The sequence below is a fragment of the Phyllopteryx taeniolatus genome, chromosome 21 (genome assembly GCF_024500385.1).
Source record: "Phyllopteryx taeniolatus isolate TA_2022b chromosome 21, UOR_Ptae_1.2, whole genome shotgun sequence".
NCBI lineage: Eukaryota > Metazoa > Chordata > Actinopteri > Syngnathiformes > Syngnathidae > Phyllopteryx > Phyllopteryx taeniolatus.
This window is the reverse complement of record NC_084522.1, coordinates 12,904,065-12,929,996: the sequence shown is the minus strand read 5'-3', so window position 1 is coordinate 12,929,996 and position 25,932 is coordinate 12,904,065. Positions and strand designations below refer to the sequence as shown.

The window sequence follows — 25,932 nt, the reverse complement described above, 5'->3', positions numbered from 1 at the left end:
ATCCCATTAGAAGTCAATATTAAGAGGCCGGATTTGGATTAGCTGCTGTTCCCCTCTTCCTCCTCCTTAAATGATTTTCAGGGCATGTCCATGTTCCTACTAAAGTTTTAACGACGACAACAAAAATACACACCCATAAATACAATCATTATTATTTTTTGGTTTAACAGTACAGTACAATCATTTACAAAGACTATTTACAAAGGCGAGAGAAAGTAGAACTCCCACATTCCCAAAACAGATGAATTTGAGGTTAAAGTCTCTCAAGTGTCCGTGGGTGTGAACATGAGCGGGGATGTTCGCTTGTCTGCATGTGTTCTGCGATTGAGTGGCGAACAATCCAAGGTGCGGACACAACGCCTTTGGCCCAAAGTCAGCTGGGATGGGCTGCGGCTCATCCACAGCAATCATAAGGACAAGCGCTACGAATTACGAATGCTCCATCCAGTTCGGGGTCACGGGCACACACAGAGAGAAGCGTTCGCACCCGCACTTAGCACGCTTAATGTCGCCTGCTCAGAGGCCAGGCCATTGAACCACGCCGCCATCGGTGACCTCGCATTACACATGGCGTAAGGAAATGTTGATGCGACAAATGCAGTAACAACGGGAATATTTGGCTTGTCAAAATGATTCTTTCATGCCGCGCGGTAGCTAGCAATGGCGGCCGCACGCACGATAAAAGTGTCTTTTGAATAACTTTCGTCATGTGTTATTACTGTAAGGACACAGTAACTGCATCATAAATACGCCTTGCTGGAGAAGCACAAATGTTACTACAGAGGGACGTTTGTTTTTTTAGTTAACAACATGTAAACTATTCTTAAAGCTTTGTTTTCACAAAGTAGTACAGTGCAGTTCAGTTTGCTATTGTATGCATTTTCTCTCATTTGCATTTTTAAGGGTCGCAAAATATCAGACCCGTGTGGGCCACTTTTCAGCACCCTTTCATTGCGGTTAAGACTGGATGTCGTACGTCACGGCGCATTGACGGCTGAGTGTCGAATGGTCGACGGACGATTGTTTTGGTAGAAAACAATTGAGACACAAATCGCGTTTAGGGTCACTAGTTGTACACTCGCTTGACGTTGGTGCAGCATGGGCTCAGTTCCTAATAGGTGATGGTGCGAATGTGAGTGCGAATGGCTGTATGGCTCGATGCGCCCTGTGACTGGCTGGTGAGCAGTGCGGGCTAGTCTGCCTTTTGCCTGAAGCCATCTTGGATAGGCTCCATCTCCCCGGGATCCTTAACAGGATAATCTGTTTGGAAAATGGAAGAATATGTCCCATATTTATGGATAATGTTAATATGTTATATTGTACTGTCTTGTTTATCTTCTTTTGTCAAATGTGTTGGTGATTATTTGTGAGTTTAGATATTGTGACGTCACTTGCACACTACACAGACCTGAACCGAACTGTACCCGCTTGGTGGAAACGTGGCTTTGGTTTTGCCAGCAGGCATCAAATTTCACTTTAGTTCCATTTCCATTGTTGAAAATAACTGATCTCTACCATACCACTTTAGTTGGCAACTGCAGCGGACTGATACCGAAAGTGTAGGAAATGGTAAGCGAAGAAAACAAAAATTATTTAAAAAAAAAAATGAAAGAAATAAAACAACAACAAAAAAAACCTAAAAATTATGCCAAGATGGAATTCACTGGTATGTTGCAATGTGTCACATTGCTATGATGTCATAATACTTATGTTGCTGATGAAGCTTTCATCATTCTACCAACAAACCCCAGGCCAGACCATGTTCACCCACCAGTCACAAATCCTTCCATGTGTTGTCAACACTGAATTTGAAGTTTGCTACTGCAATGCAGTAACCAGATAGGCTAACAGTGAGCCAAGCTTCCTCCATTTCGTCAACCACAACTCCTTCCTCTTTGCAATTGCTGGCAGTCCGGATTTCCTGACCTTGTTGCCTCTTTTACAGGTCAATCCGAGTAGGATGACTGACATCTGGTTTGGGGAGATGAGGATTTGCATTTCTTGGCTGAGATATCGTTGTGTGTGTGGTGTGCTGTGTTGGTAGTCTCGAGTACACTGAACATTATGAGAGCAGTTTCAGGACTTTTCATTCTCATGTGTGGGATACTGCACATCAAATAAAAAAAAGTTAAAAAGCAGTGTACGTGTACCCTGCTTGAAATGAAACGTTGAAAACTTGAAGTGTCTTAAGTCGATTTGCCATCTCTCAGTGGGTGTAGAGGGAGGCGGTAAAGACGATGTCCCTCCGGATGGCGAGGGAGGCCTTCTCCATCTTGCTCCCTAGCACAGAGTCTCCCACAATGCGGGCGGCCTGGCGCACCTCCTTCAGCACCTCGTCCAGACGCTGGATGCAGCGCACCACCGTCCCCTCCTGGACGTCCGTTAGCTGAGCGATCTCCGCGAACGGCTGTGGTGATGGATGGATGGTAAGGGATGTACGTGACACAATATAAGCATGAAAACGTAAATAATACAGAAGGTATAAAATGAAGTTCTATACTGTTAATTCATCAGCAACACATTTCTTTATCCAGTGGTGGCTTTGCACAAGCGGCATTCATTTGCAGTGTAGACGTGGAGTGAACGACTCCGTCTCCAATAACACAACAAAGAGTCCATAAAATTGTTGCTTGTTGCTATTTTTGAAAATACCGGTCGTCACGGTAACAAACGTTGCGCTCTGCAACTGCAAAAGACACAATCACCCCCTCCAACCCAATGATTTGAACTAGAATCAGAATGTGACGATTGGATGTTAAGTGTCTATAATTCTTTAGCCTTTGTGGATTTTGATGGCAGAACGTAAGAGAGGAAACTGTTAAATTGTGAAAGATTTGCATAATTTGTATTGTTTAACTACCGCCTGAATTAAAGAACAATATGTGCGCCTCATTCAGACCGGCTGAGCAATTATTGCTACTAAAATGTGACTTTTTCACAAGAAGATAACGCGGCACGGCGAAAAACATTATGATGTGAAGCCATTACAATGGAAATGGTATTATTTACTATAATTACTACAGTTTTCCCCTGAATATTCGCTACTCGCGGATTCAACGACGGTATTCACATGTGAATTGAGGAGCTTCATTTACTGCTTTGCCGCCATTTTGTGGCGGCGTCATTAGCTTGCGGACTTTGGCAATTCGCGGCTGTCAGACTGCTGTAATGATGGTCATACGCCACCAGGAATAATTATTTTATGGTCCTCAAATGATTCATTTGTCTTGTAGCTGGGCAATAGCATCTCTCAGCATTCACTCAAGAGTGTCTGAGAAAATTACAAAGACAAAGAAAATACATTGACTAAACATACTAATTATGTACAACCACTGCACTGACGTCATCTAACTACCCTGTTGACTGAGAGGTTCCTTGTGGCACAACGAATACATAATGCATAGATGTTATGAATGCATAAGATGTTATATGGCATGTCCTTTGAGCATTTTTCTCCCAAATAAAGTAGAATGCAAAACTCACCATGCCTCTGGCCCAGCAGTATACAACCTCTGTCAGGCCAAATTTGAACTGGCCCACAAATTCTTCTGCTGTTTGTGGTAACCCGCAATCCCTTTGCAACTCTCCTATACGCTGGGCTACTGACACCACACGAGCAATACCCTGAAAAGAAAACATAAATAAAAGGACAATGTGATAAGTAAACCAAAGGGGAGTTGAAAACAAAAGGAGGACCTGTGGAAAACATACACACACTGGACACTTCTCTAAGTAGGCTTCCATTGATGTGATGCAATATCAAAATCAAAACGTTGGCTTATTTAAAGGTAAGTGATGTCAAATAATGATATGCAGTATAATGCAGCATAGTTGTAAGCCAATTAAATTACAACTACATAACAAACAATTGTTTTTTTTGTGCCTGCATTTGCCACATGCATTGGACCTGCTACACTAAGTATACGAAGTGTAGTGTATGAAGTCCTGCCTCCTCCAGTGAAAATGCTTTTATTGTTTTAACAAACAAGTAGAAGCCACCTGCCTAATCAATAGCTAGATCTAGATAGATTGCCTGGATCAATAGATTTTGTAGAGGTACCTACTGTTGTGTTTGATGAGTGTACATGACTCACCTCTGGTGCTGAGTGAATGAAGATGCCATTTTTTTTTTTTTTTGGGTAAAGAATCAGTTTTGCTGCTTACCTGAGCACGATAACCAGATACAGAGAGAGGCCATGACTAATTTAAGACCCTATAAAGCACTTTCATGTACTCAGATAAGCTCAAAATACATGGAGGCAGCAAAAGGTGTATTTTTACAAAACATGAGTGAATTAAGTGAACAAGAAGTGATGCATAATGTTATGCATCATAGCTGCACATGTACAGTGTCCAGTGTTACAGTGGTGGGAGTCAGGGCCAGGAAAGCTTTCTCAACTTGTCTAAACACTAAACATCACAAGCACTGGCCTACATTTGTAGTGGGGCAAAAAAGTATTGAGTCACCAATTGTGCAAGTTCTCCCACTTAAAAAGATGAGAGAGGCCTGTAATTTTCAGCATAGGTATACCTCACCCATGAGAGACAAAAGGAGAAAAAATTAAATAATCCAGAAAATCACATTGTCTGATTTAAAAAAATTGTATTAGCAAATTATGGTGGAAAATAAGTATTTGGTCAATAACAAAAGCTCATCTCAATACTTTGTTATATACCCTTTGTAGGCAATGACAGAGGCCAAATGTTCTCTAGAAGTCTTCACAAGGTTTTCACACACTTGTTGCTGGTATTTTGGCCCATTCCTCCATGCAATATCTCCTCTAGAGCAGTGATGTTTTGGGGCTGTCGCTGGGCAACACAGACTTTCAACTCCCTCGAAAGATTTTCTGCGGGGTTGAGATCTGGAGCCTGGCAAGGCCACTCCAGGACCTTGAAATGCTTCTTCCGAAGCCACTCCTTGGTTGCCCGGGAGGTGTGTTTGGGATCATTGTCATGCCGGAAGACCCAGCCATGTTTTGTCTTCAATGCCCTTGCTGATGGAAGGAGGTTTTCACTCAAAATCTCACGATACATGGCCCCATCCATTCTTTCCTTTACACGGATCAGTCACCCTGGTCCCTTTGCGGAAAATCAGCCCCTTAAGCATGATGTTTCCACCCCCATGCTTCACATTAGATATGGTGTTCTTTGCATGCAACTCAGCATTCTTTTTCCTCCAAACATGACAAGTTGAGTTTTTACCAAAACGTCTATTTTGGTTTCATGTGACCATATGACGTTCTCCCAATCCTCTTCTGGATCATCCAAATGCTATCTAGCAAAATTCAGACGGGCCTGGACATGTACTGGCTTAAGCAGGGTGACACGTCTGGCACTGGAGGATTTGAGTCCCTGACGGCGTAGTGTGTTACAGATGGTAGCCTATGTTACTTTGGTCCCAGTTTTCTGCAGGTTATTCACTCGATCTCCCTGTTTGGTTCTGGGATTTTTGCTCACGGTTCTTGATAATTTTGACCCCACGGGGTGAGATCTTGTGTGGAGCCCCAGATCGAGGGAGATTCTCAGTGGTCTTGTATGTCTTCCATTTTATAATAATTGCTCCCACAGTTGATTTCTTCACACCAAGCTGCTTACCTATTGCAGATTCAGTCTTCCCAGCCTGGTAGAGGTCTACAATTTTGGTTCTGGTGTCCAGCTCTTTGGTCTTGGCCATAGTGCAGTTTAAAGTGTGACTGTTTGAAGTTGTGGACAGGTTTCTTTTATACTGCTAATGAGTTCAAACAGGTGCCATAAAGAGGAGCCTCTTAAAGAAGAAGTTACAGGTCTGTGAAAGCCACAAATCTTGCTTGTTTGTCAGTGACTAAATACTTATTTTCCACCATAATTTCCTAATAAATTCTTTAAAAACAATCAGTTTTTTCCCCCTTCATTTAATCTCTCATACGTGAGGTATACCTATGATGAAAATTACAGGCCTCTCTCATCTTTTTAAGTGGGAGAACTTGCACAATTGGTGGCTGAATAAAAGACTTTTTTTGCCCCGCTGTATACTTGACTTTTTTTGTACAACCTCATTGTAATATTTGGTCTATGAAATTGGATTCATTTATTCCCAAGTCTATTCATGTCACAGCATTTATCTTGGCTGCATTGTTTCCAGTACATGTATATGCATGTTAGATTGCGGTCTAATCAGATTTCAACCTCAACGCCCTGCAATGTCAATCGAATCTGCCCCCGCGGGGCCTTGAGAATCAGTGGTGCTGTCCGATGTAACTTAAACTACTAGCATTGGGACTCTTTCTTTAACCAATAAAATTGTAAATTCGTTCTCACGGGGCCAGCGAGCTAGCCATCGATGCAGTGATAATTTTTCTGTCCAGATTGATTCGTCAGAACGGAACTTATTAATGCCAGCTTCAACCAGCAAAACACATTTGCAGTGATCTGAACACATTAATATATGGTATGATTTATTTTATGCATTTTTTTTGCTTTTGTCACATTATCAATAATAATACAACAATAATATAGCATAATTTCTTGTGTGTAAAACGCTCTCGAGTTTAATAGGCACTCCCAAAATCAGGAAAACCCTTCTACCCATGTATAATAATAACCATAGATTTCCCGCTATCCAGGCTCAATCCATATTTATGAGGTTTTTCGAAGAAATATTCTGCTCTGTGTGCATTTACTGACGTATTCTTTTTAAATCTAGCGTTGCTGTCCCGGTGTCGTCCCCTCGCAATAGAAAAAAAGCTTAATGTTGCTTTCTACTCTAATCTCTCCTTACGCCCACTTCCGCCTCTGAAAATATTAGAACTATTACTGTAATATTTGGGATTTTATCGATGTTTTCCTCTCCATAGGTCCTCACTATAAAGAAAACGCTTAACATTGCTTAATGAGGAAAACACTTAATGTCCATAAAAACTATAATTTTGGGGCTTTCGTTCTCATATTTTCAGAAGCAGAGGGGGGCATAATTAGAGATGTCCATACATCTTGGTGATGAATAGTTGCAGTTTTCTGACATTAAGCCTTTTCTCAAGTGAGCGCCTATGGAGATGAAAATGCATAGCATCCATAAATTCCAGAATATGAGGGCGATCGTTCGGATATTTTCTGAGGTCGAAGTGGACATAAGTCCACAAATGTACACGTAAATTTTGGTGACGACTGATCATCGTTTTCAGACATTAAGCAACTTCAAGCTTTTTTCATTAAGCGTTTTAGATTGTCCCCCTGCGAGCACGTCATGATTCTCAGTTGAGCAGTGAAAATTTACCGTATAATATATACATTTGTTACATTATACATTACGTATATTGGAATGAAAGTAAACCTTTTTCACAACACCTAGGTACCGGTATATGCTTTAACAATGTGATTTTTTTTTCTTCATTTTTCTTATACCTATTTTTCCTTATGCCCATCTACCAAATGTACAGCCCCCCAGTCACAGTGTTATATAATGAGATACTGTATAACAATGAGTGAGTCATACAAAGCGGAGGCATTAAACATCGCATGGGCTACATGACATCATCACTTCTGCCTCACCTCCCGTAAAGTGCTGGTAATGTGCGGCTCCACTTGTGTGTTCTGTGTGAAGACCAAACAGGAAAGCAGAGCGGCGCTCTCCTCGGGTGCCAGCGGGCTCAGCGCGTTCTCAAACAGCAGCTCGGTGAGCAGCAGCTCATGGCTGCTGATCTGACAGGCCACGCGGCCTTTGAGCTGCACAGCTCCGCTGCTGTCTACGTACTGTAGCGACTGCAGCACCTGAGACACACCAGCGGGAAGATTCAAAAAGCTCTTTACATTGCAAATGTGGCTTTGTTGAACACACTACATCCTCCTCGATGACATTTTTAGGATGATATATCCACAACATAGCAGGGCTGTGGTAGGTGAAGCCTGTTAAAGCAGTGGAACATCAGTGAAGATGTGTGATTGCTAAATTTCAAAAATTGCAAACCTTGATCCTCTGATGGTACTCAGGCAGCAGAGACAACGACTGATCTGAGACCAGGAAAAGCAGTTTTTCCAACTCTTCCTGTACACTCATCCTCTCCTTAACTTTTGAAAACTGAAACAAACACGCACAAAGATGACTCCAGTTGAGTAAACAACACCAACACTGAAACACTTGACCTAATCTGCTTCATCAGTTGGTCCGATCTAAAGAGGTTGTCATTCACAGTATTGAGGAACTATACTGTATTACATTGGGAGGTGCTTCGACTATTGTGCCCCTCTTGTGTAGCCAAAATATTACAAACCCCTCTCAGCATAATGCCATCTATGATCCTATGGTAGTGATGTAGCACAGATGCAAAATAATAATCATCGACATGCCTGCTTCCTGTCTGCCCATCAAAACTGCAAAGAAGCCACACACAAGCCCACACCTGCTCTGGAAAAGTTGGCGAGTGGATGCAGTTGAATCCTCTCAGGCTGTCCTGCAGCAGGCGGAGACGCAGGGAGGCCTCGACCACATCGACACTCTTCAGCTGGAGGTCATTGACTGGGTCGAGGGTGGCGATGCCGCCTGGGTTAGCTTCGGCCAACCGCAGGAGCTCTTGGGTGGCTGTGGAGATGGCTTGGCCGGGTGGTTCAGTCCTGGAAGGGGAGATAGGATTGGTTTCATCCACCATAATGAGGGAAACATTCAGATTCCTGAAAAGGTAAGTTGAATGTCAAACCTGAATCGGGGCTGTTGTCTCTTATGATAGTTGTCTATAATCCTGTCAGGAATTACTTTGAGGGTCTTTACTGTGATGCCAGTGATGTCCTGTAGCTTTAACTTCTGCACTGTGTGGCTGCATAGGCCTGGAAAAAAAACGCAGGGCCATCTTACAGTGGATATAAAAAGTCGACACACCCCTGTTCAAATGTCAGGTTTTTGGTTTATAAAAATATTAGACCAAGACACATCATTTAAAATCTTTTTCCACATATACGTACAGTTCAATTGATTTATTCTTCAAAGCTTTTTGAGAGGGGAAGTAAAAACGAACAACTGAAATAACATGCTGGCACAAGTGTGCACACAGTCTTATAACAGGGATGTGGGCTGTGTTCAGAATTAACCACATTCATAATAATTCACATTTTAACACCTGCTACCATTTAAAGGGGCTCTGATTAACCCCAAATAAAATTCAGTTGTCCTAGTAGGCTTTTCCCAACTTTCTTTTTTTTTTTTTTTTTTTGCTTTCCAGCAAAAACTTGAAGGTTCTGTGCTAACATGAATTGCATGAATTTTGCAATTTGTTTAAGGCCTCAGTTCCAGCTGAAGAAAAACAGCCCCAATCGCATGATGCTGCCACCAGCATTCTTTATTGTTCTTGGGCAGTGTTCAAATTTCAAAAGTTCAAATTTGGTTTCATCAGATCATAACAAAATCTCCTCAACAGTTCCACATCCCAGTTACGAGAAGGTGGGCATACCTATGCAACCACATTATTTCAGTTGTTTATTTTTACTTCCCCTCCTGAAAATATAAAAAAAAAAATTCAACTGAGTTGTCCAGGTTTTAGGTCACATACATGGCGGTAAAACTTTTCAAATGACTTATCTTTGTGAAATTATTATTTTTTTTAATATCATAAAAACCTGGCTTTTGAACAGGGAAGCGTTTACTTTTTATATATTTTTTTTACACGTGTTTTCTCCATTGCCAACAAACACAAATAGTGGTAAGGTTATGGGGAAGATATTTTATATTTGTATGTCAAGCAAGTCTGTATTTTGCTACAGTCAAAATTATTCATATAGGTTAAAAACGTACAGTGGTTTGCAATAAACTAACAAAACTAACAAAGTGTTCCTCCACATATTTGTGGCAGATTTTTGGGGGGAACCTATCCCCTGTTATTTGCTTAAAACTCACATATTTGCTGTTTTTATGCTCAGGCCATCTTGTGGCATCTTGGTGCCAATAATCCACATTCAAGTGAGTTGAGGAGCTTCATTTAGAAAAAAAGTAATGCTTTCCCAGCATCTTCTGGAATCTTTAGGCAATTACAAAGCTTTTGGGGGGGCATCAATTATGGTCCTTACCCCCGCAAAGAGCAGGGGAACACTGTAATACGAAGACTAATTAAAAGTTAAAGTTTCCATGTATTGTGCATTTGTACATTTCCATCCATCCATCCATTTTCTGAGCCGCTTCTCCTCACTCGGGTCGCGGGCGCGCTGGAGCCAATCCCAGCTGTCATCGGGCAGGAGGCGGGGTACACCCTGAACTGGTTGCCAGCCAATCGCAGGGCACACACAAACAAACAACCATTCACACTCACATTCACACCTACGGGCAATTTAGAGTCTCCAATTCATGCATGTTTTTGGGATGTGGGAGGAAACCGGAGTGCCCGGAGAAAACCCAAGCAGGCACGGGGAGAACGTGCAAACTCCACACAGGCGGGGCCGGGGATTGAACCCGGGTCCTCAGAACTGTGAGGCTGACGCTCTAACCAGTCGGCCAACGTGCCGCCCATTTGTACATTTTACAAATACATTTACAAAACAGTTAATAATTTTACATCAAACTAAATAAAACAAAAAAATATTAAGTTGATGAAATTGTATGCATTTTTTTTATAACAAAATACAATTTTGTGGAAAAATCTGTTCAGACATTCAATTTTTACAGAAAAAAAACTATACTTTCTCAAACTAATATCCGTTCTCTTTAAATAGTCTTCCAACAGCAAAATGCAAAACAACCAAAACAATGAATAACAAATAAATGTATACTATATTTATACATATATATATCAATTTCCAAACTTAATCACAACACTGCATTAAATTTAAACCACATATTGGAAAGAAAGAAAAACACCAACAACTGCTGAATCCCAATGGAGGCCCAAAACACAAGAGTTCAGTCCACTGCACACAAATCTAATGTATTAAAACACGTGTGCATTTGATATACATATCTGCACCTAGTCATCTAACTGACCCACCTTCAGGGATGAAGAGTTCAATGTTGTGGAGGTGAGGAAAAGCTCGGCTGTCGCCACTGTTTCCTTCTCCTTCCTCGTTGCCTTTGTCACATATGATGAGTGCCGTAAAGTTGCGATTCACAGCATCACTGGACACCTGGAGAAGAGAAGACGTAGACATGAATGGAGTTGGGACCAGTGTAGGAGTGGGTGATGTTCGTGCCACTGATTCTAGCCTAATTTTGCCCACTTGTTCGCACATGGCTGTGGAGCCGTTTCCTCCTACAGCCAACATGCGCGTTAGGTGAAATATAAACACTAAGGTGCCTGCAGGTGTGAATTACCGTGTGCGGCCCAGATCCAGGTGTATGAGTGCTCTTGCCAAACATACTGTGACACTACAACTGAGTGCTGGAAATACTGGAAGTCTGATAATTGTTTGAATGCTGTGAGTCATGCCATATTGCCTTTACACGAACGTACTGCACACCTAAATATTTAGTGTGTAAATCTTGTCATATGCATTTACAATAATGCTTGAGTGAATCAAAAATTATTTTTGTTACTGTTAATCTGCATACTTCGATGTACCATATTTTATCATGCAAAATAGCAGTACCATGGCTTAAGAACTTTATTCAAAAAACAGCTATTACTTTTCTCAGCCCACTAATCGTTTCCAATATATTTGACCTAACGTCATATGTTAACCTTGTGTTAAAATAAAATGTTACTGTAATTGTTAGTGTCATTAGTTAGTTAGTGGTAGTGTAAAACTCCTTTACTACTACACTGTACCTACTCACCTTGCAACAGCTACAGTGGGGCAAAAAAGTATTTAGTCAGCCACCAATTGGGCAAGTTCTCCCACTTAAAAAGATGAGAGGCCTGTAATTTTCATCATAGGTATACCTCACCGATGAGACAAAATGAGGAAAAAAAGAAAGAAAAAAATAATAAAAATCAGACTGTGATTTTCTTCATAGTCTGATTTTTATAGAATTTATTAGCACATGATGGTGGAAAATAAGTATTTGGTCAATAACAAAAGTTCATCTCAATACTTTGTTATATACCCTTTGTTGGCAATGGCAGAGGTCAAGTCTGCACAAGGGTTTCACACACTGTTGCTGGTATTTTGACCCATTCCTCCATGCAGATCTCCTCCAGAGCAGTGATGTTTTGAAGCTGTCGCTGGGCAACACAGACTTTTCAACTCCTTCCAAATGTTCTATGGGGTTGAGATCTGGAGACTGGCTCGGCCACTCCAGGACCTTGAAATGCTTCTTCCGAAGCCACTCCTTGGTTGCCCGGGCGGTGTGTTTGGGATCATTGTCATGCTGAAAGACCCAGCCACGTTTTGTCTTCAATGCCCTTGCTGATGGAAGGAGGCTTTCACTCAAAATCTCACGATACATGGCCCCATCCATTCTTTCCTTTACATGGATAAGTCGTCCTGGTCCCTTTGCGGAAAATCAGCCCCAAAGCATGATGTTTCCACCCCCATGCTTCACATTAGGTATGGTGTTCTTAGGATGCAACTCAGCATTCTTTTTCCTCCAAACACGACAAGTTGAGTTTTTACCAAAAAGTTCTATTTTGGTTTCATGTGACCAGATGACATTCTCCCAATCCTCTTCTGGATCATCCAAATGCTCTCTAGCAAACTTCAGACTGGCCTGGACATGTACTGGCTTAAGCAGGGGGACACGTCTGGCACTGCAGGATTTGAGTCCCTGGCAGCATAGTGTGTTACTGAGGGGGTAGCCTTTGTTACTTTGGTCCCCTTTTTCAACAGGTCATTCACTAGGTCTTCCCGTCTGGTTCTGGGATTTTTGCTCACAGTTCTTGATCATTTTGACCCCACGGGGTGATATCTTGCGTGGAGCCCCAGATCGAGGGAGATTATCAGTGTCTTCCATTTTCTTGCTCCCACAGTTGATTTCTTCACACCAAGCTGCTTACCTATTGCAGATTCAATCTTCCCAGCCTGGTGCAGGTCTACAATTTTGTTTCTGGTGTCCTTTGACAGCTCTTTGGTCTTGGCCATAGTGGAGTTTGGAGTGTGACTGTTTGAGGTTGTGGACAGGTGTCTTTTATACTGATAACGAGTTCAAACAGGTGCCATTAATACAGGTAACGAGTGGAGGACAGAGGAGCCTCTTAAAGAGGAAGTTACAGGTCTGTGAGAGCCAGAAATCTTCCTTGTTTGTTGGTGACCAAATACTTATTTTACCGAGGAATTTACCTATTGATTAATAAATAAATAAAAAATAAAAAAATAAAAAAACTCAATGTGATTTTCTGGATTTTTTTCCCCCCTCATTTTGTCTCTCATAGGTGAGGTACACCATGATGAAAATTAAAGGCCTCACTCATCTTTTAAGTGGAAGAACTTGCACAATTGGTGGCTGAATAAAATACTTTTTTTGCCCCACTGTATACTTGACCCTATCTGCCTTTTTGTGGTGTTAATTTGCAACAACAAAAGACTGAAGAAATTAATGTGAATATGCATTACAGGCATTAGTTGGAGGCAATGAAACGAGCAGAAGAAACAAGAGGAAATGAAGGCTTTTTCATACTTGATCTTAAATGTGTGTTCATTTTAAGTTGAATGGACACACACATCTGCCCATACATCCATCTTAATTACTGTTGGCAAAATATATTACTGAATGATGAATGCTTTGGAATGGTTCCCACAAAGCTTCTTTACAATCTGTGTTTGAAGCAGGATGTGTTTTTATCTGCTGTTTCATCATGAAACCTACAAAAACCCACCTGCAGTATAACTCCCAGGGCGTTGAGATGCTGTTTGTTGTTCACCACCACAACTCGGCCTACAGACAGAGCTTTCAGTCCGTTGACCGACTCCAGAAGAGCATGCTGGTGCCAAAGACAGCAGGTTAGACTGGTGGGTAAATTAACAGCGGAAAGGTGGAATGATGTGATGTAGGGTTGGGCATCGTTTGAATTTGAGAGATTACGGCCCCGATACTGGTTCCTTATTTCGATTCCGGTTCCAAACGATTCTCGATTCCGATTCTTTTAGGGGGCTGGGTCAAAAAAGTCTGCATGGTATTAATCAAGGGTGTCCAAATTCTGTACATCCATTCTCTTAGCAGCCCGCAGCGTAGACTAAAATGAACATTTGACTCGGGGTTCTTTATAACAAGTATCAATATCAAACCTATGAACTAAAAGGCAATCTGTGTGGAACTAAGCCAATTGACTTAATATTCATTAATTAATGTTTCAGCAAAAAGTTAAAAATATCATTGTTAAAACCGTTGTTTGGGACTGTTTTATCACGTCGAATGGTTTATATGTGCAAGTTGTAACTTGACTTCCTGTTTTAAGCTTGTAGCCTTTTATTTTGAAGGGTACGCACCGGAACTCAGCACGAAAAGTAATTTTATACGGCACCTGTGATTTATTATTATTTATATATAAAGCGTTGATTCCTTTCCCTACCCACGTATGAGGCACAAGGTTAGTGATATATGATCAAGACGACTTGAGATAATGTTTATGGGAAATTTGTCCCAATTCATTGTGATGTAAAGTTGCTCCGGTGAAGTTTTAGCTCAATGTTAAACTTTTTCTTTTTTTTTTTTTTGTCATCGGCTCTTACGTTGGTGTGAAGACTAAAATAAACGCTAAAAAAACACAAGTGCAACCAACCGTTTATCTAGTTAGCTGTCTCAATGTTGGCTTAGATGTATTTTATTGTTTCACTCACCCAATTGACTGAGAGTTGACCGCTGAAGCTCCGCGCGGTGTAGGCTGAGGCTCGGAGCGGGAGGGAGAACGTCAGACTTCTACACATCATGAAAGCCTTCTTTGTACAATATAATCTTATTCCAAGTGTTGCAATGAGGCGACTGGTCATTAATTTTAACAATGTTAAGACATCTTCGTGCGCATTCTTCTTTGTTGGTTTTCGCCACACTATTCTTCGGGGTGAGCGGACTAGGCATTGAAACTAGGAACCAAAATGTTGTAAATTTTAACGATTCCGGGAGGACCGGAACGTTAGTCCTGGTTCCAAATGGTTCTCGATTCTCGATGCCCAACCCTAATGTGAGGTGATGTTGTGTGGCTTCATTGTGCGTTTGTAGCACCTGGAGGATGTCTCTAGTGGTCTGTAGCTCTGTCACTGTGTGGTAGTACGGCAGCAAATCCGAGAGCTGGCCCTCATTGGCCAGAACAGGCAGAGTGGACAATGTCTCCTTAAGATGGGTGATCCTTTTTTCACATGCCTAGGGGGACATGTAATGTAATTCCATTACAACAAGCATTACAATAGCCCCTAAACTTCCTAACAGTATATTCAGATAGGCATTTAACATTATCTTTGACTCATAACATTGGTAAACCTTAGATATCATCAACTAAGGCTTCTGCCTCTGTTTTTACTCTAATGTGCCCGTCATGCTCAAAGACTTGATATCTGGATCTTTTTCTGTTCCACCAGAGTCCGAGCTTGATCCTCTCTCGCCAATTAAAGCCTCTTCCCCAGGCTACACATACGTGAAATCCTAAACTCCCAAAGCATTAGTTTGTTTTAAATAACCTTCTGGCAACCCAAACATAATGAGCCCAACAGTAGTTGTTAGATATATTACTATGCTGCTGCTTATAGGACGCTAGGACACACACTAGCTTTTGTTTGTTTAAACTGACCACACTATGCCATGAATACACGCACACACACACTCACAAACACCACAGAAATACGGATAACATTCAGGCTGAGAGCAGGCGAGGATCGGTTTGATAAGGAGCCGCTGAGGGAACTGACTGTTATCTGAAAAAGGGAGCCACTCAGCTTCCAGATCTCACAAGAGAAGGAAGAGAGTCCAGCGTGCTGGCTTCCACCTGACCATAGCCTTGTAAATTTGTGTCCTTGATTTTGTTGTAAGAAATACTCAAAAGACAAGTTTAGTGTATCAGGATTCATATTTGGAAACAAGATCACCACCAAACATTAAAAGAACCGGGAAAAAAGAATTCCATCAAGGACTTTTTCCTTGCAAGGCCAGCTGAGTAACACTCGGGCCTCGCTGAATTCCTTATATAATTATCCAACTGACCCCTTTATTACCTTCCCCCCCCCCCCCCCCCCCCCCCCATTACTTTGCTTGCGGTGTTGCTACCTGAGTGTCTCTGTGGCTTTCAGAGAAGCTTCTCCTCATCATGTCCGTCACATGGAGAGCCTCAACCCGCAGCAGGTTTAGGATCATGGTATAAGTCAGTCTGAACTGTGAGTGAAGAGTGGTGGGCTTACCCTGGAAGGTAGAGATGTGACAGCAAAAGAAAAAGATGTGACAGCCTTTCGGAAATTTCTGTTCAGATTCCGTTTATTAACTTTTGGCTCCAATAATACTACAATAAATAAATCCTGTATGGGGAATACAGTGACATATTTCTACTTCTTTCTATGCTGTAGTGTGCAACACCGAGGGCCTTACCAGCATCATGACATGCAGATCAGACATCTCATGAACGCCAGCTTTACAAAGAATGATGACGGTCCCTGTGGCGTCAAGACCTCTCCTACCTGCTCTGCCTGCCATCTGAATATATTCACCTGAAAAAACATTCAAGTGGCGAAACTCCTTTTCGTGTGTGGAGGTGAAGCAGTGTAATAAACATTGTGGTTGGCATCATACCAGGCAGCAGATTCCTAAAGCCGGTTCCGTCATGTTTACGGATGCTGTCAAACACCACAGTCCTGGCAGGCATGTTTACTCCCATTGCAAAAGTCTCGGTCGCAAACAGCACCTAAAGCAATGACATACAGTGTATGATGTAAAGATGGCTGTTTTGGCATTTAATGTAAAAAAAATGGCAAATCATTGTAAATAAATGTTGAACAAGTCAGGCTCACTTTTACGAGACCTCTTGAGAAGAGCATCTCAATGACCTCCTTCAGTATGGGCAGAATTCCACTGTGATGGACTGCTACACCTCTCTTCAACAGGTCTCTCATGAGTACAACCTAAACAGGATTTTGAAAATGTTTAATACAGCATTTAAGGAACAATATGAAGTTTTACTTTGACCCCCCCTCAAATCAACCGCAAAATTATTACAATTCCAGACAGATATATTCCTATATACAAGCAAATGTTTGTTAGCTTCAGTTCTAATAATTATAATAAAAGAGAATCTACTGTAGATAAATAATTTAATCAAATGTTTTTTTAGCTAAAGACCATATTATAAATTACTAAGTATTGTGTTCATTTAATTTAAGGCATCAAGCAAAGAGATATATTTTTCCCCAGTCTAATTTGTGTGATGCACAGTGGATCACTGGTTAGCATGTCTGCCTTAAGGCTTTTTTATACTCCCGCGCTGGCGCGGTCGACAGCGCCTGCATTGCATCACGTGACCGACGGATTGGTCACTTGACCTGCACATGACAAAAATTGTTGCTGCGGGTAGAATGCTGTGGAGATCATCTCTCCTGATTGGTCCGTTTTAGTCACATGCTGTGATGACGTACTCTGCGTTCCCCTTGATTCCGCACACCACATACGCCGCCGCCTTCTTGATCGATTTTGCAGCAAAATTAAACGTATCATCTGGTCATCTAGGTCCATTTGTTCTAGCAGACACTGTTCCATGGTCGCCATTGTTGTTCCTTTCCTTGTTCCGGAAAGTAAGAACGGCTACCGGAAATGAGCAAAAAAATGCAGAGGAAAACTGGCCAATACCAGCCGTAGTGACACCCCCGACTTGGAGAACTGCAGTTGAAGACTAAATTGTCTATAGGTGTGAATAGTTCTCTGTCTAAATGTGCCCTGCAATTGACTGGTGACCTGTAGAGGGGGGACTCTGCCTCAAAGTCAGCTGGCATAGGCTCCAGCTCACCCATGAAACTATTGTGGACAAGCGTGAGAGCAAACGGAAGGCGAATGAATGGGGAAGTTGTGCGACATTACGTTTTAGCTACCTGAGGCAGCTGTCTGTCTCCCCCTCTGAGGCGACTCAGGCTCTTTTGGAAGAACGAGTGGATCTCGGCCTTCTCGATGGAGGTTGTCATGTCCATGGACTCCAGCGAACGGGCGTTCTCGTCACAGCGCGTGCGGGAGAAGGTGAACGCAACCACAGGAGTCTGCTGCCGGTGGGACAGGAAGTGCAGGAGGGTGAGCCACACCGCTCTGTCCTAAAATGGAAACAAGCATGTAAATATAAAGGAAACAAGAACGATAAGAGCATGATAAGCCCAGCTTTCCACTTGTTACAGGGAGAAGGAAATATTTACTTGACTAGCTGTGGTGTACTGTGATGTATTTTTCGTGCCAAAAGATTGGGCATATTTGCTGGTACGCTCCTTCTTGGCATCTGCAGCTGCGTAGTAGCTGAAAACACACAACATGCTTTACTTGAAACAACTTTCCCTCCTATCAAGGTCCCAATCTTGTACTTCTATACAAGAAGTCTACTGATTTAAGACAAAGGGTTGGTACCCTTTGGTAAGGAAGTTTCCTGCAGCATCCAACAGCAAGAACATCTCTTTCTGGGTCTTTGTACTGTTTCCAGTGTACAAATAATGCTCCAAAGGCACAGGCCTCTTCAAGGTGCTGATCACATAAATGTGCTTCTTCTTAATGCGTCTGGAAGGTTGGAGAGTAGGAATGGACCAATCATCCAGCTCAAAGCGCTTTCAGCATTTTGGGTAAACCAGTCAAAGTCAATTATGTAGCACCACCATGAGGGGCTCTCTGATGTGGCTGCTGTGAATGTGAAGCACCTACCCGATCCACTCGCTGAACTCCAGAGCATTTGGCACTGTGGCACTCAGGAGAATGATGCTTACGTGATCAGGCAACATGATGAGAACCTCCTCCCACACCACCCCTCTCTGAGGATTTCAAGAAAAATGGGAAAAACGGATTCTATTGAATCTCAAACACTTATTAATGGGGATTTGGAGGAGTGGTTGTGCAAATCTGCTGACCTCTGCGTCATTAATGTAGTGCACCTCATCAAATATGACCCACTCCAAGTCTCTGATTACCTCTGAACCATTGTAAAGCATTGACCTGAAAGTGACGAGAAAGACAGACAATACGTTGAGGGAAAACCTCTCAGTCTGGGGAAAAATAACCACAAACATGTAAGCATACCTGAGGATCTCAGTGGTCATGATAAGACATGAAGACTCGGGACTGAGCTGGACATCACCTGTGAGAAGACCAACGTCCCCAAAAGTGGTCTTGAAGTCTCTGAACTTCTGATTGGACAAGGCCTTGATTGGGGAAGTGTAGATGATCCTATCACAAGACACAATTTAAACATTAAACGTCCCATATTTTTTTTTTTTAAACCGCCAGAAAGTGACTCTCTAACATGGACTTAGTATAAAAGTGTAAATTTCAACACCTTGGTTGTGTCCCAAAAAGGCCCCTCTGACAGCTACTTCTGTTTGACCCAATTTTGTATCCGCTTTGTTCATATTTGGCTAAGTTCACCCACTTTCCTCTGATTGGTTGCCTCCGTGTAGAAGATCCTCTTGTCAGAGCGCACGTGTTTGTTATGTTGACAGCGCTGGCTCATGAGTGGAGAGGTAGGCGGAGAGCTTCGCTAGTGACGTAGAGAAGCTCAAGAAATTCTAATGACCTGATTGCAGGCCTCTTGGCAGAAAAACGTCTGAAACTCAGGAATGCGTGGACGATTTTAATTCATATTTCACATGTTTACAAAGGCACCATAAACCCAATATAACATCACAAAAACTAGGAAAAAGTTGGTTTGGTAAAATATGGGACCTTTAACACATTCACTGCCATTGACGGCTTTAGAAGTCAAATATCCGTGTTAACTGGGAAGGCTGGCAGTGAATGAGTTAATAAACACCCATTTATTCTTTTTTAGGATTGCCAGTGAATTGGAGCCTATCCAGGTTCACATTGGCCAAAGGCTAGGGAGATACTGGAATCATTACACTAAATTTGTTTGATTAACTGATCAAAAATGTATTATTTTTTTTATTAATGGGAAATTTCTTCCAGAATGTTTTGAAGTCCTGTTTTAACGCCAGTGTTTTATTCAGTAGGCATAAGTTGTCACAGCATGGATTAAGCGCCACTTCCCACAGTTATCCCTTTTAGGCCACAAAGTGGTTGAGATTGAACCTCTGTTGGTTGCATTGCTTCAAGATGCAATTAGCAATCAATTGTTATACCCATCCCTAGTTAATATACTTGATTGGCACCACCTATTTCAAACCTGCAAATCTACTTTGTAAATAAACACCAAGTGAACTACTGATATTTTTCTTAACATTTACAGTGCCTCATATCAAGTACGGCTCTAGAAACATATTACTGTATATGTTGTTTATTGGCCTAGTGAACACATTTTTGAGTTAGAAGTTGCATCTAAAATCTGTGGTTGTGGCGCTGATATATAATCAAGTATTCTAGAAAATATCAACTGAGGATGCTTGGTAAGTAACACAAAGCCAGTTGTACATAAAGGCATTTAGTTTAATTTTTCAACTTGGTGTCCCCTCGTGTTAATGACAAGAACATGCATGCGATAGACTACAATATTGTAAACTTCAAATTGGATTTCCCTTCATGTTAAACAAACATCAGCTTTTTCAAATAAGAAAGGTGATGCTCAGAAAAAGATGAGACTATGATGTGAATTTTATCGTACATGCAAATACACACCTCGTCATGTGCTTCTGTGAGAGGGCGATGGCGTATTCAGCCACTACCGTTTTCCCAGCTGACGTGTGTGCTGCTACAAACACAGAGTCATGGGCCTCTAGTCGTAATATGGCTTGTTTCTGGAACAGATCTGGCTCAAATGGCCACTAGAAGAGCAGATAAGGGAGGAAAACACCTAAATTGGTAAAAACATGCCAATAAAAGAATAACATGAAGCAATCATTTTGCATAACAGTACCTTAAAAGCTGGATGAGGAATGCGTTTGTAGAAATCATCACAGGGTGAACTTATGTCAATAGGAATTGCCCATTTCTTTGTTTCTTCTGTCTTTTTACTTTGCTTTGAGTTGCTATCTTTTCCCTTGCTGAAGCGAGAGGATGACCCTGTATCCTAATCCCAAGAAGATAGGGTCAAGGGTATGCAAAACAGCAGCATTTTATACATTGTGTTTGAGGGGTAATAAATAACGTTTTTTTTTTTTTTTTTTTAAATGCCAAACGTATTACAGTTGCGACAAACATCTTGTTAAATGCACAACAATGAACTATACCATCAACAAGTGAGCTACGGTTAATAATACTGTAGTTCATTATACGTTATAAGATATCCTGCCTCCTCTTAAAATACTTTGAATTCAAAGCCAATTTTAGGATATCATTTAACTCAAATTTTCTAAATTAATACAGACCGGATAGAATGAAGTAAATGCATTACTATGATGCCCAGCTCTTCAAGGCTGTTTGTCCTTTGGAGTTTGGCGGCCTCTTCTTGTCCTTGGCGTTCGTTTTTTGCTTCTGTGTCGCCCGCCAAGTCGGTGACATCATCCAAAGTGGACAGCAGCGACATGAGGTTGACCTCTGGTTTCGCTACTTTGGCGTCTTGAAGAAAAAAAGGAAACGGTATTAGAAATGAAGTGTTTGCAGATTGCAAAATACAGATAAAATAGACCGGCAAGGCTATACAAGTGCCATGAAAAGGTATTGACCACCTTCTCAAATTGTTATATTTTTGCTTAGTTTCCCCACTTTAAGATCATCAAACAAATGTAAATATCAGACAACTAAAACCCAAGTAAACTTAAAATGCAAATTTTAAATGAAGGTTTTTATTATTAAGGGAGAAAACAAATCTAAACCTACATGGCCCTGTGTGAAAGAATTATTGCCCCCTAAACCTATTAACTGGTTGGGCCATCCTCAGCAACAACAACTGAAATCAAGCATTTTCTATAACTGGCAATGAGTCTTTCACATCTCTGTGGAGATATTTTGGCTCACTCTGCCTTGGTGAATTGTTTGAATTCAACAAAAATTGAGGGTCTTCGAGCACGTACGGCCTTTTTAAGGTCATACCGCTGTATTTCAATTGGATTCAAGTCTGGACTTTAACTAGGCCCCTCCAAAACCTTCACTTTGTTTTTTGAAACCATGCAGAAGTTGACTTGCTGGTGTGTTTTGGATCGTTATCTTGATGTAGAACCCAAGTGCGCTTCAGCTTGAGGTCACAAACTGATGGCTGACGATTCTCCTTCAAGATTTTCTGTTAAAGAGCAGAATTCATGGTTGCATCGATCGCAGCAAGTTGTCCAGGTCCTGAAAGAGCAAAGCAGCCCAAGACCTTCACACTACCACCACCATGTTTGACTGTTGGTATGATGTTCTTTTTCTGAAATGCTGTGTAGATGTGAATTATTTTATTTCTCGACTGTTCTGGAATTTCTTTGGATCGTGTCATATTGTTGCAGCTTTCTCAGACCTTTTGTCCGACTTCATTTTGTCGGTTCAGATTCTGTTTAAGCGATTTCTTGATTGAACAGGTCTGGAGGTAATCAGGCCTGGGTGTGATCAGTGAAATTTTATTTAAATTTAAAATTGTAATTAGCCACAATTAATTCATGATTTAACAAGGGGGTAATTGCCTTTTCACATTTACATTTCTTTCCCCCTTAATAAATGAAATCATCTTTTAAAAACAGCATTTTAAGTTCACTTGGGTTATATTTGTCTGTTATTTACATTTGTTTGATGATCTTAAACAATAAAGTAGGGAACCTATTCAAAAATATAAGAATTTGAGAAGGGGGCCAATACTTTTTCACAGCATTGTACGTCATTGCATGTCCGAGCAACATAACGCAAATATGCTGTCTCGGACTGTGAGAAACCTCGCAGCAGCGAAATATGACTCATGAATTAGTTCATGTATAATCTTCTGGGAGTGTCATATTTTTTTAATCATTTCAACCATTAGTCCAACATTTATAAAGCGTTTCGACTTAGAAAAATAGCAAATGTGTCCTGAAAGAAGTTCACATTTTCTTACTTGAGTGTGCATCTGTTAAGAAATTGCTATTGGTTATGACTGGTAATGGCTATGCTACTAACTGTTAAAACATTTTCTATAGCAGAATGGCATTTGTGTTTATCCTTCCGTCTCAGCACTAACACATTTATCCATCCATCCATTTTCTGTACCGCTTACACTCACTAGGGTGGCGGGCGTGCTGGTCACTGGCCAATCGCAGGGCACATATAAACAAACAACCGTTCGCACTCACATTCAAACCTACGGGGCATTTAGAGTCCTCAATTAACCTATCATGCATGTTTTTGGAATGTGGGAGGACACCGGAGTACCCGGAGAAAACCCACGCAGGCACGGGGAGAACATTCAAACTCCACACAGGCAAGGCCGGATTTGAAGAACTCAGAACTGTAAGGCAGATGTGCTCACAAATAGACCACTGTGCCGCCCCTAGCACAATTAAATTGATCAAATATGTATCTTGACCAACATACACAAGACAAGACATGTTGACAAACCTTTGTCAGTGAAGTCCATTCCAGCTTTAAAACCAGGAGGAACTCCGAGCAAATCTGTCGGTGAGAAACTCAGAAAGCTAAAGAATAGCTATCTTGGCATTACAGTACAGTTTGATTTGTTCGGATTTCACTTTTCCAGTAAAACATGATGAAGAGACAATTAATCTGTTTCAGGACCATGTTTTCTTGTGAATTAGGGGCCACATTATGAGTTGACAACCGCTGAATTGTTTGAATTCCACAGGTCCACACTGTCTTGTCACATTGGTGGAAAACAACATTAAAGCTCACCATTCTCAAAATCTATTTCCTGTTGTAGCTCTGACTTATTTTTGATTTGGTCCAGAGTAAGTTCTTCCATACCTCCTGTGGAGAAGCAGAGGGAAACAACAATAATGGTAAATATACTGGCAGATATGGGTTTTGTCCTTGTTTAGAAAAATAATTGAATCCATCTATTTCACCAGGCAGGAAGGGGTAGTTTGTGTTGCTTCCTCTAAGGCTCTCGGAAGGAGGTCCGGGTTTGCGTTGTAATGACAGAGAGTTCTTTGTCGAAAGGCCAGTGTTTTCCAATGAAACCTTAACATAAATAACTATAATAGGCTCATATGGACTTGAACAATACCATAGCCCGCATGAGTAACAACCACATCATTTCCTTCCCAGTATTAACCTGAAAGTAATACACGACAAAGAATGAGAATACCTCTGTAAAATCTAGCAGCATCCCTGTGGTTGGATCTCTGATGACAGAGAGACCAGAATGGAGTGGAGATGCATTGCAGTTGAGCAGGGAGTCGACATTCACATTTCTCTGTGTCACTCTGGAAGAGACAAGAACAGAGCTGAGCTTTAAATATTGACTACCTATATATTTAGTCAATACTCTGAACAATCACAAAATAGGATGCGTTGCATAAATTATTAGTTTATTTCTACTTTTATCGTACTTTAATAATCAAATGCATTAAATCACCTTTTATATGTTATTGTAGTACATTATTCTGATTATTATAAGCTTTTTTTCCTCAGTAATATAACTTTTGTAATATTCTCTTTTTGTTGATTGACTGAGAGAAATGACCAAGTTACTAGGCAAATTTATTAAAAAAGCCGACTGACTGACATTGTGAGCTGGCAATAGTAGCCAGTGCGGATTGATATCGAAATATCGTCCATTCTTTTTCTATACCACTTGTCGTCATTCGGGTCGCATCCCGGCTGACCTAGGCCGCAAGATGGGCTACTTATTCCCTGAACTGGTTGCCAGCCAATAGCAGATCAAATCCAGCAAACCCACACAAGGACAAGGAGAACCTGCCATCTCCACACAGGAAGGCCAGAGCTCATATTTGAACCCTGAACCTCAGAACTGTGAAGCAGAAGTGCTAACCACCAGTACGCAGTGCTGCCTGTGTTGTAGCCATCCATTTTCTATAGCGCTTGTCTTCATTAAGCCTGCGGGTGAGCTGGAGCCTAACATGGCTTACTTTGGGCGAGAGGTGGAGTACAACCTCTCTTGGTGGTTCGCCAATCACAGGGCACATATAGACAAACAACCATTTTAGAGTTTTCCCTTAACCTTACATGCATGTTTTTGAAATGTGTGAGGAAGCCAGAGCAGCCAGAGAAAAACCCAAGAAAGCATGCGGAGTGTATTGATATCAGTGGTAATATCAAATAACAAATATCTACACCTCCTCCTAATGGCATACAGCTGTACAGAGGAATACACACTTGAGAAATTTTTGAAAGGCAAAGTCTGTGTCGTGTAAAGGAAGCCAGGCAGGATCCTGTAAAAACTGTTTCTTTACTTCAGCCTCCAGGCTCAGGCTGGTTGGAGGAAGCCCATTAGGGAGCTGATGAGGGAAACATATGACAAAATAGTGAATAACTGAAGAAACATGTTGAGTTGGCAATGACCCTAAGAGGCACCAGCAATACTGACCGTACTCTGTGGAGGGAATGGCAAGCCTGGGGAAGGATGTGTGATGAGTTCAAACCTGCCAGAGCATCCCATCTCCAGCAGGGACAGAGGAAGGTCCATAGGGCCCGAAGGGGCCACGTCTACAGAGAGGCAGGCGTAAACAAACACACGCAGGTACGCATACAAGCTGGAAGATGCGCTCTTACGACATAAAAACGGGGAAATACTTTTTCTGGTACAACAAATTAAGATACTCAACAATTGCTAACATTCATTTATTATTTAGCAGTGTTAAAGCCAAAAGCAATGCTGCCGCTAAAGAAAGCAGCTGATTACACAAAATAGCAACCTGATACTCCAGCAACAGAAGTGAGGTACTGTAGTTTATGTTAAAGCACGATCATTTCTAACATTTGACGATTTTAAAGAACTGTTGGGACAATTGGCAAAACCTGTTAAACTTACTTATTCTGTCCATTTTCTCTGTCAATGGTGCTGAGTTGTCGCATTAAGTTGCCTCGGAAGTAGCTTGCTTGACAAACGGAAGTGGCTTGAAAACCACTGCGGA

The 25,932-nt window shown here is 41.5% G+C and overlaps 1 protein-coding gene and 1 long non-coding RNA gene across 3 annotated transcripts; one reads left to right on the top strand and one right to left on the bottom strand.

Annotated features, from left to right (window-relative positions):
* Window positions 1-136: 136 nt before the first annotated feature.
* On the bottom strand, window positions 137-25,922 carry skic2 (SKI2 subunit of superkiller complex). The gene is made up of 29 exons (XM_061759175.1): window positions 25,830-25,922; window positions 25,386-25,504; window positions 25,175-25,296; window positions 24,144-24,261; window positions 23,902-24,016; window positions 23,729-23,803; window positions 23,438-23,491; window positions 21,330-21,493; window positions 20,853-21,005; window positions 20,615-20,760; window positions 19,064-19,210; window positions 18,895-18,979; window positions 18,692-18,798; window positions 18,404-18,550; window positions 18,199-18,295; window positions 17,887-18,099; window positions 16,816-16,926; window positions 16,598-16,709; window positions 16,397-16,515; window positions 16,082-16,213; window positions 15,047-15,184; window positions 13,704-13,808; window positions 10,941-11,076; window positions 8,670-8,796; window positions 8,376-8,586; window positions 7,943-8,053; window positions 7,528-7,746; window positions 3,484-3,624; window positions 137-2,407 (listed from the first exon to the last, which is right to left on the bottom strand). The coding sequence occupies exons 1-29, from the start codon at window positions 25,840-25,842 to the stop codon at window positions 2,207-2,209; spliced, it is 3,738 nt and encodes a 1,245-aa protein (XP_061615159.1). The 5' UTR covers window positions 25,843-25,922; the 3' UTR covers window positions 137-2,206.
* Window positions 8,537-16,495, top strand: LOC133470633 (uncharacterized). Of its 2 annotated transcripts, none has more exons than XR_009786032.1 (3): window positions 8,537-8,651; window positions 13,657-13,827; window positions 16,375-16,495. It is a non-coding gene; the product is annotated as an uncharacterized LOC133470633 (long non-coding RNA). The 2 variants fall into 2 exon arrangements; XR_009786033.1 differs by having other exon boundaries at window positions 13,657-13,836.
* Window positions 25,923-25,932: the final 10 nt, after the last annotated feature.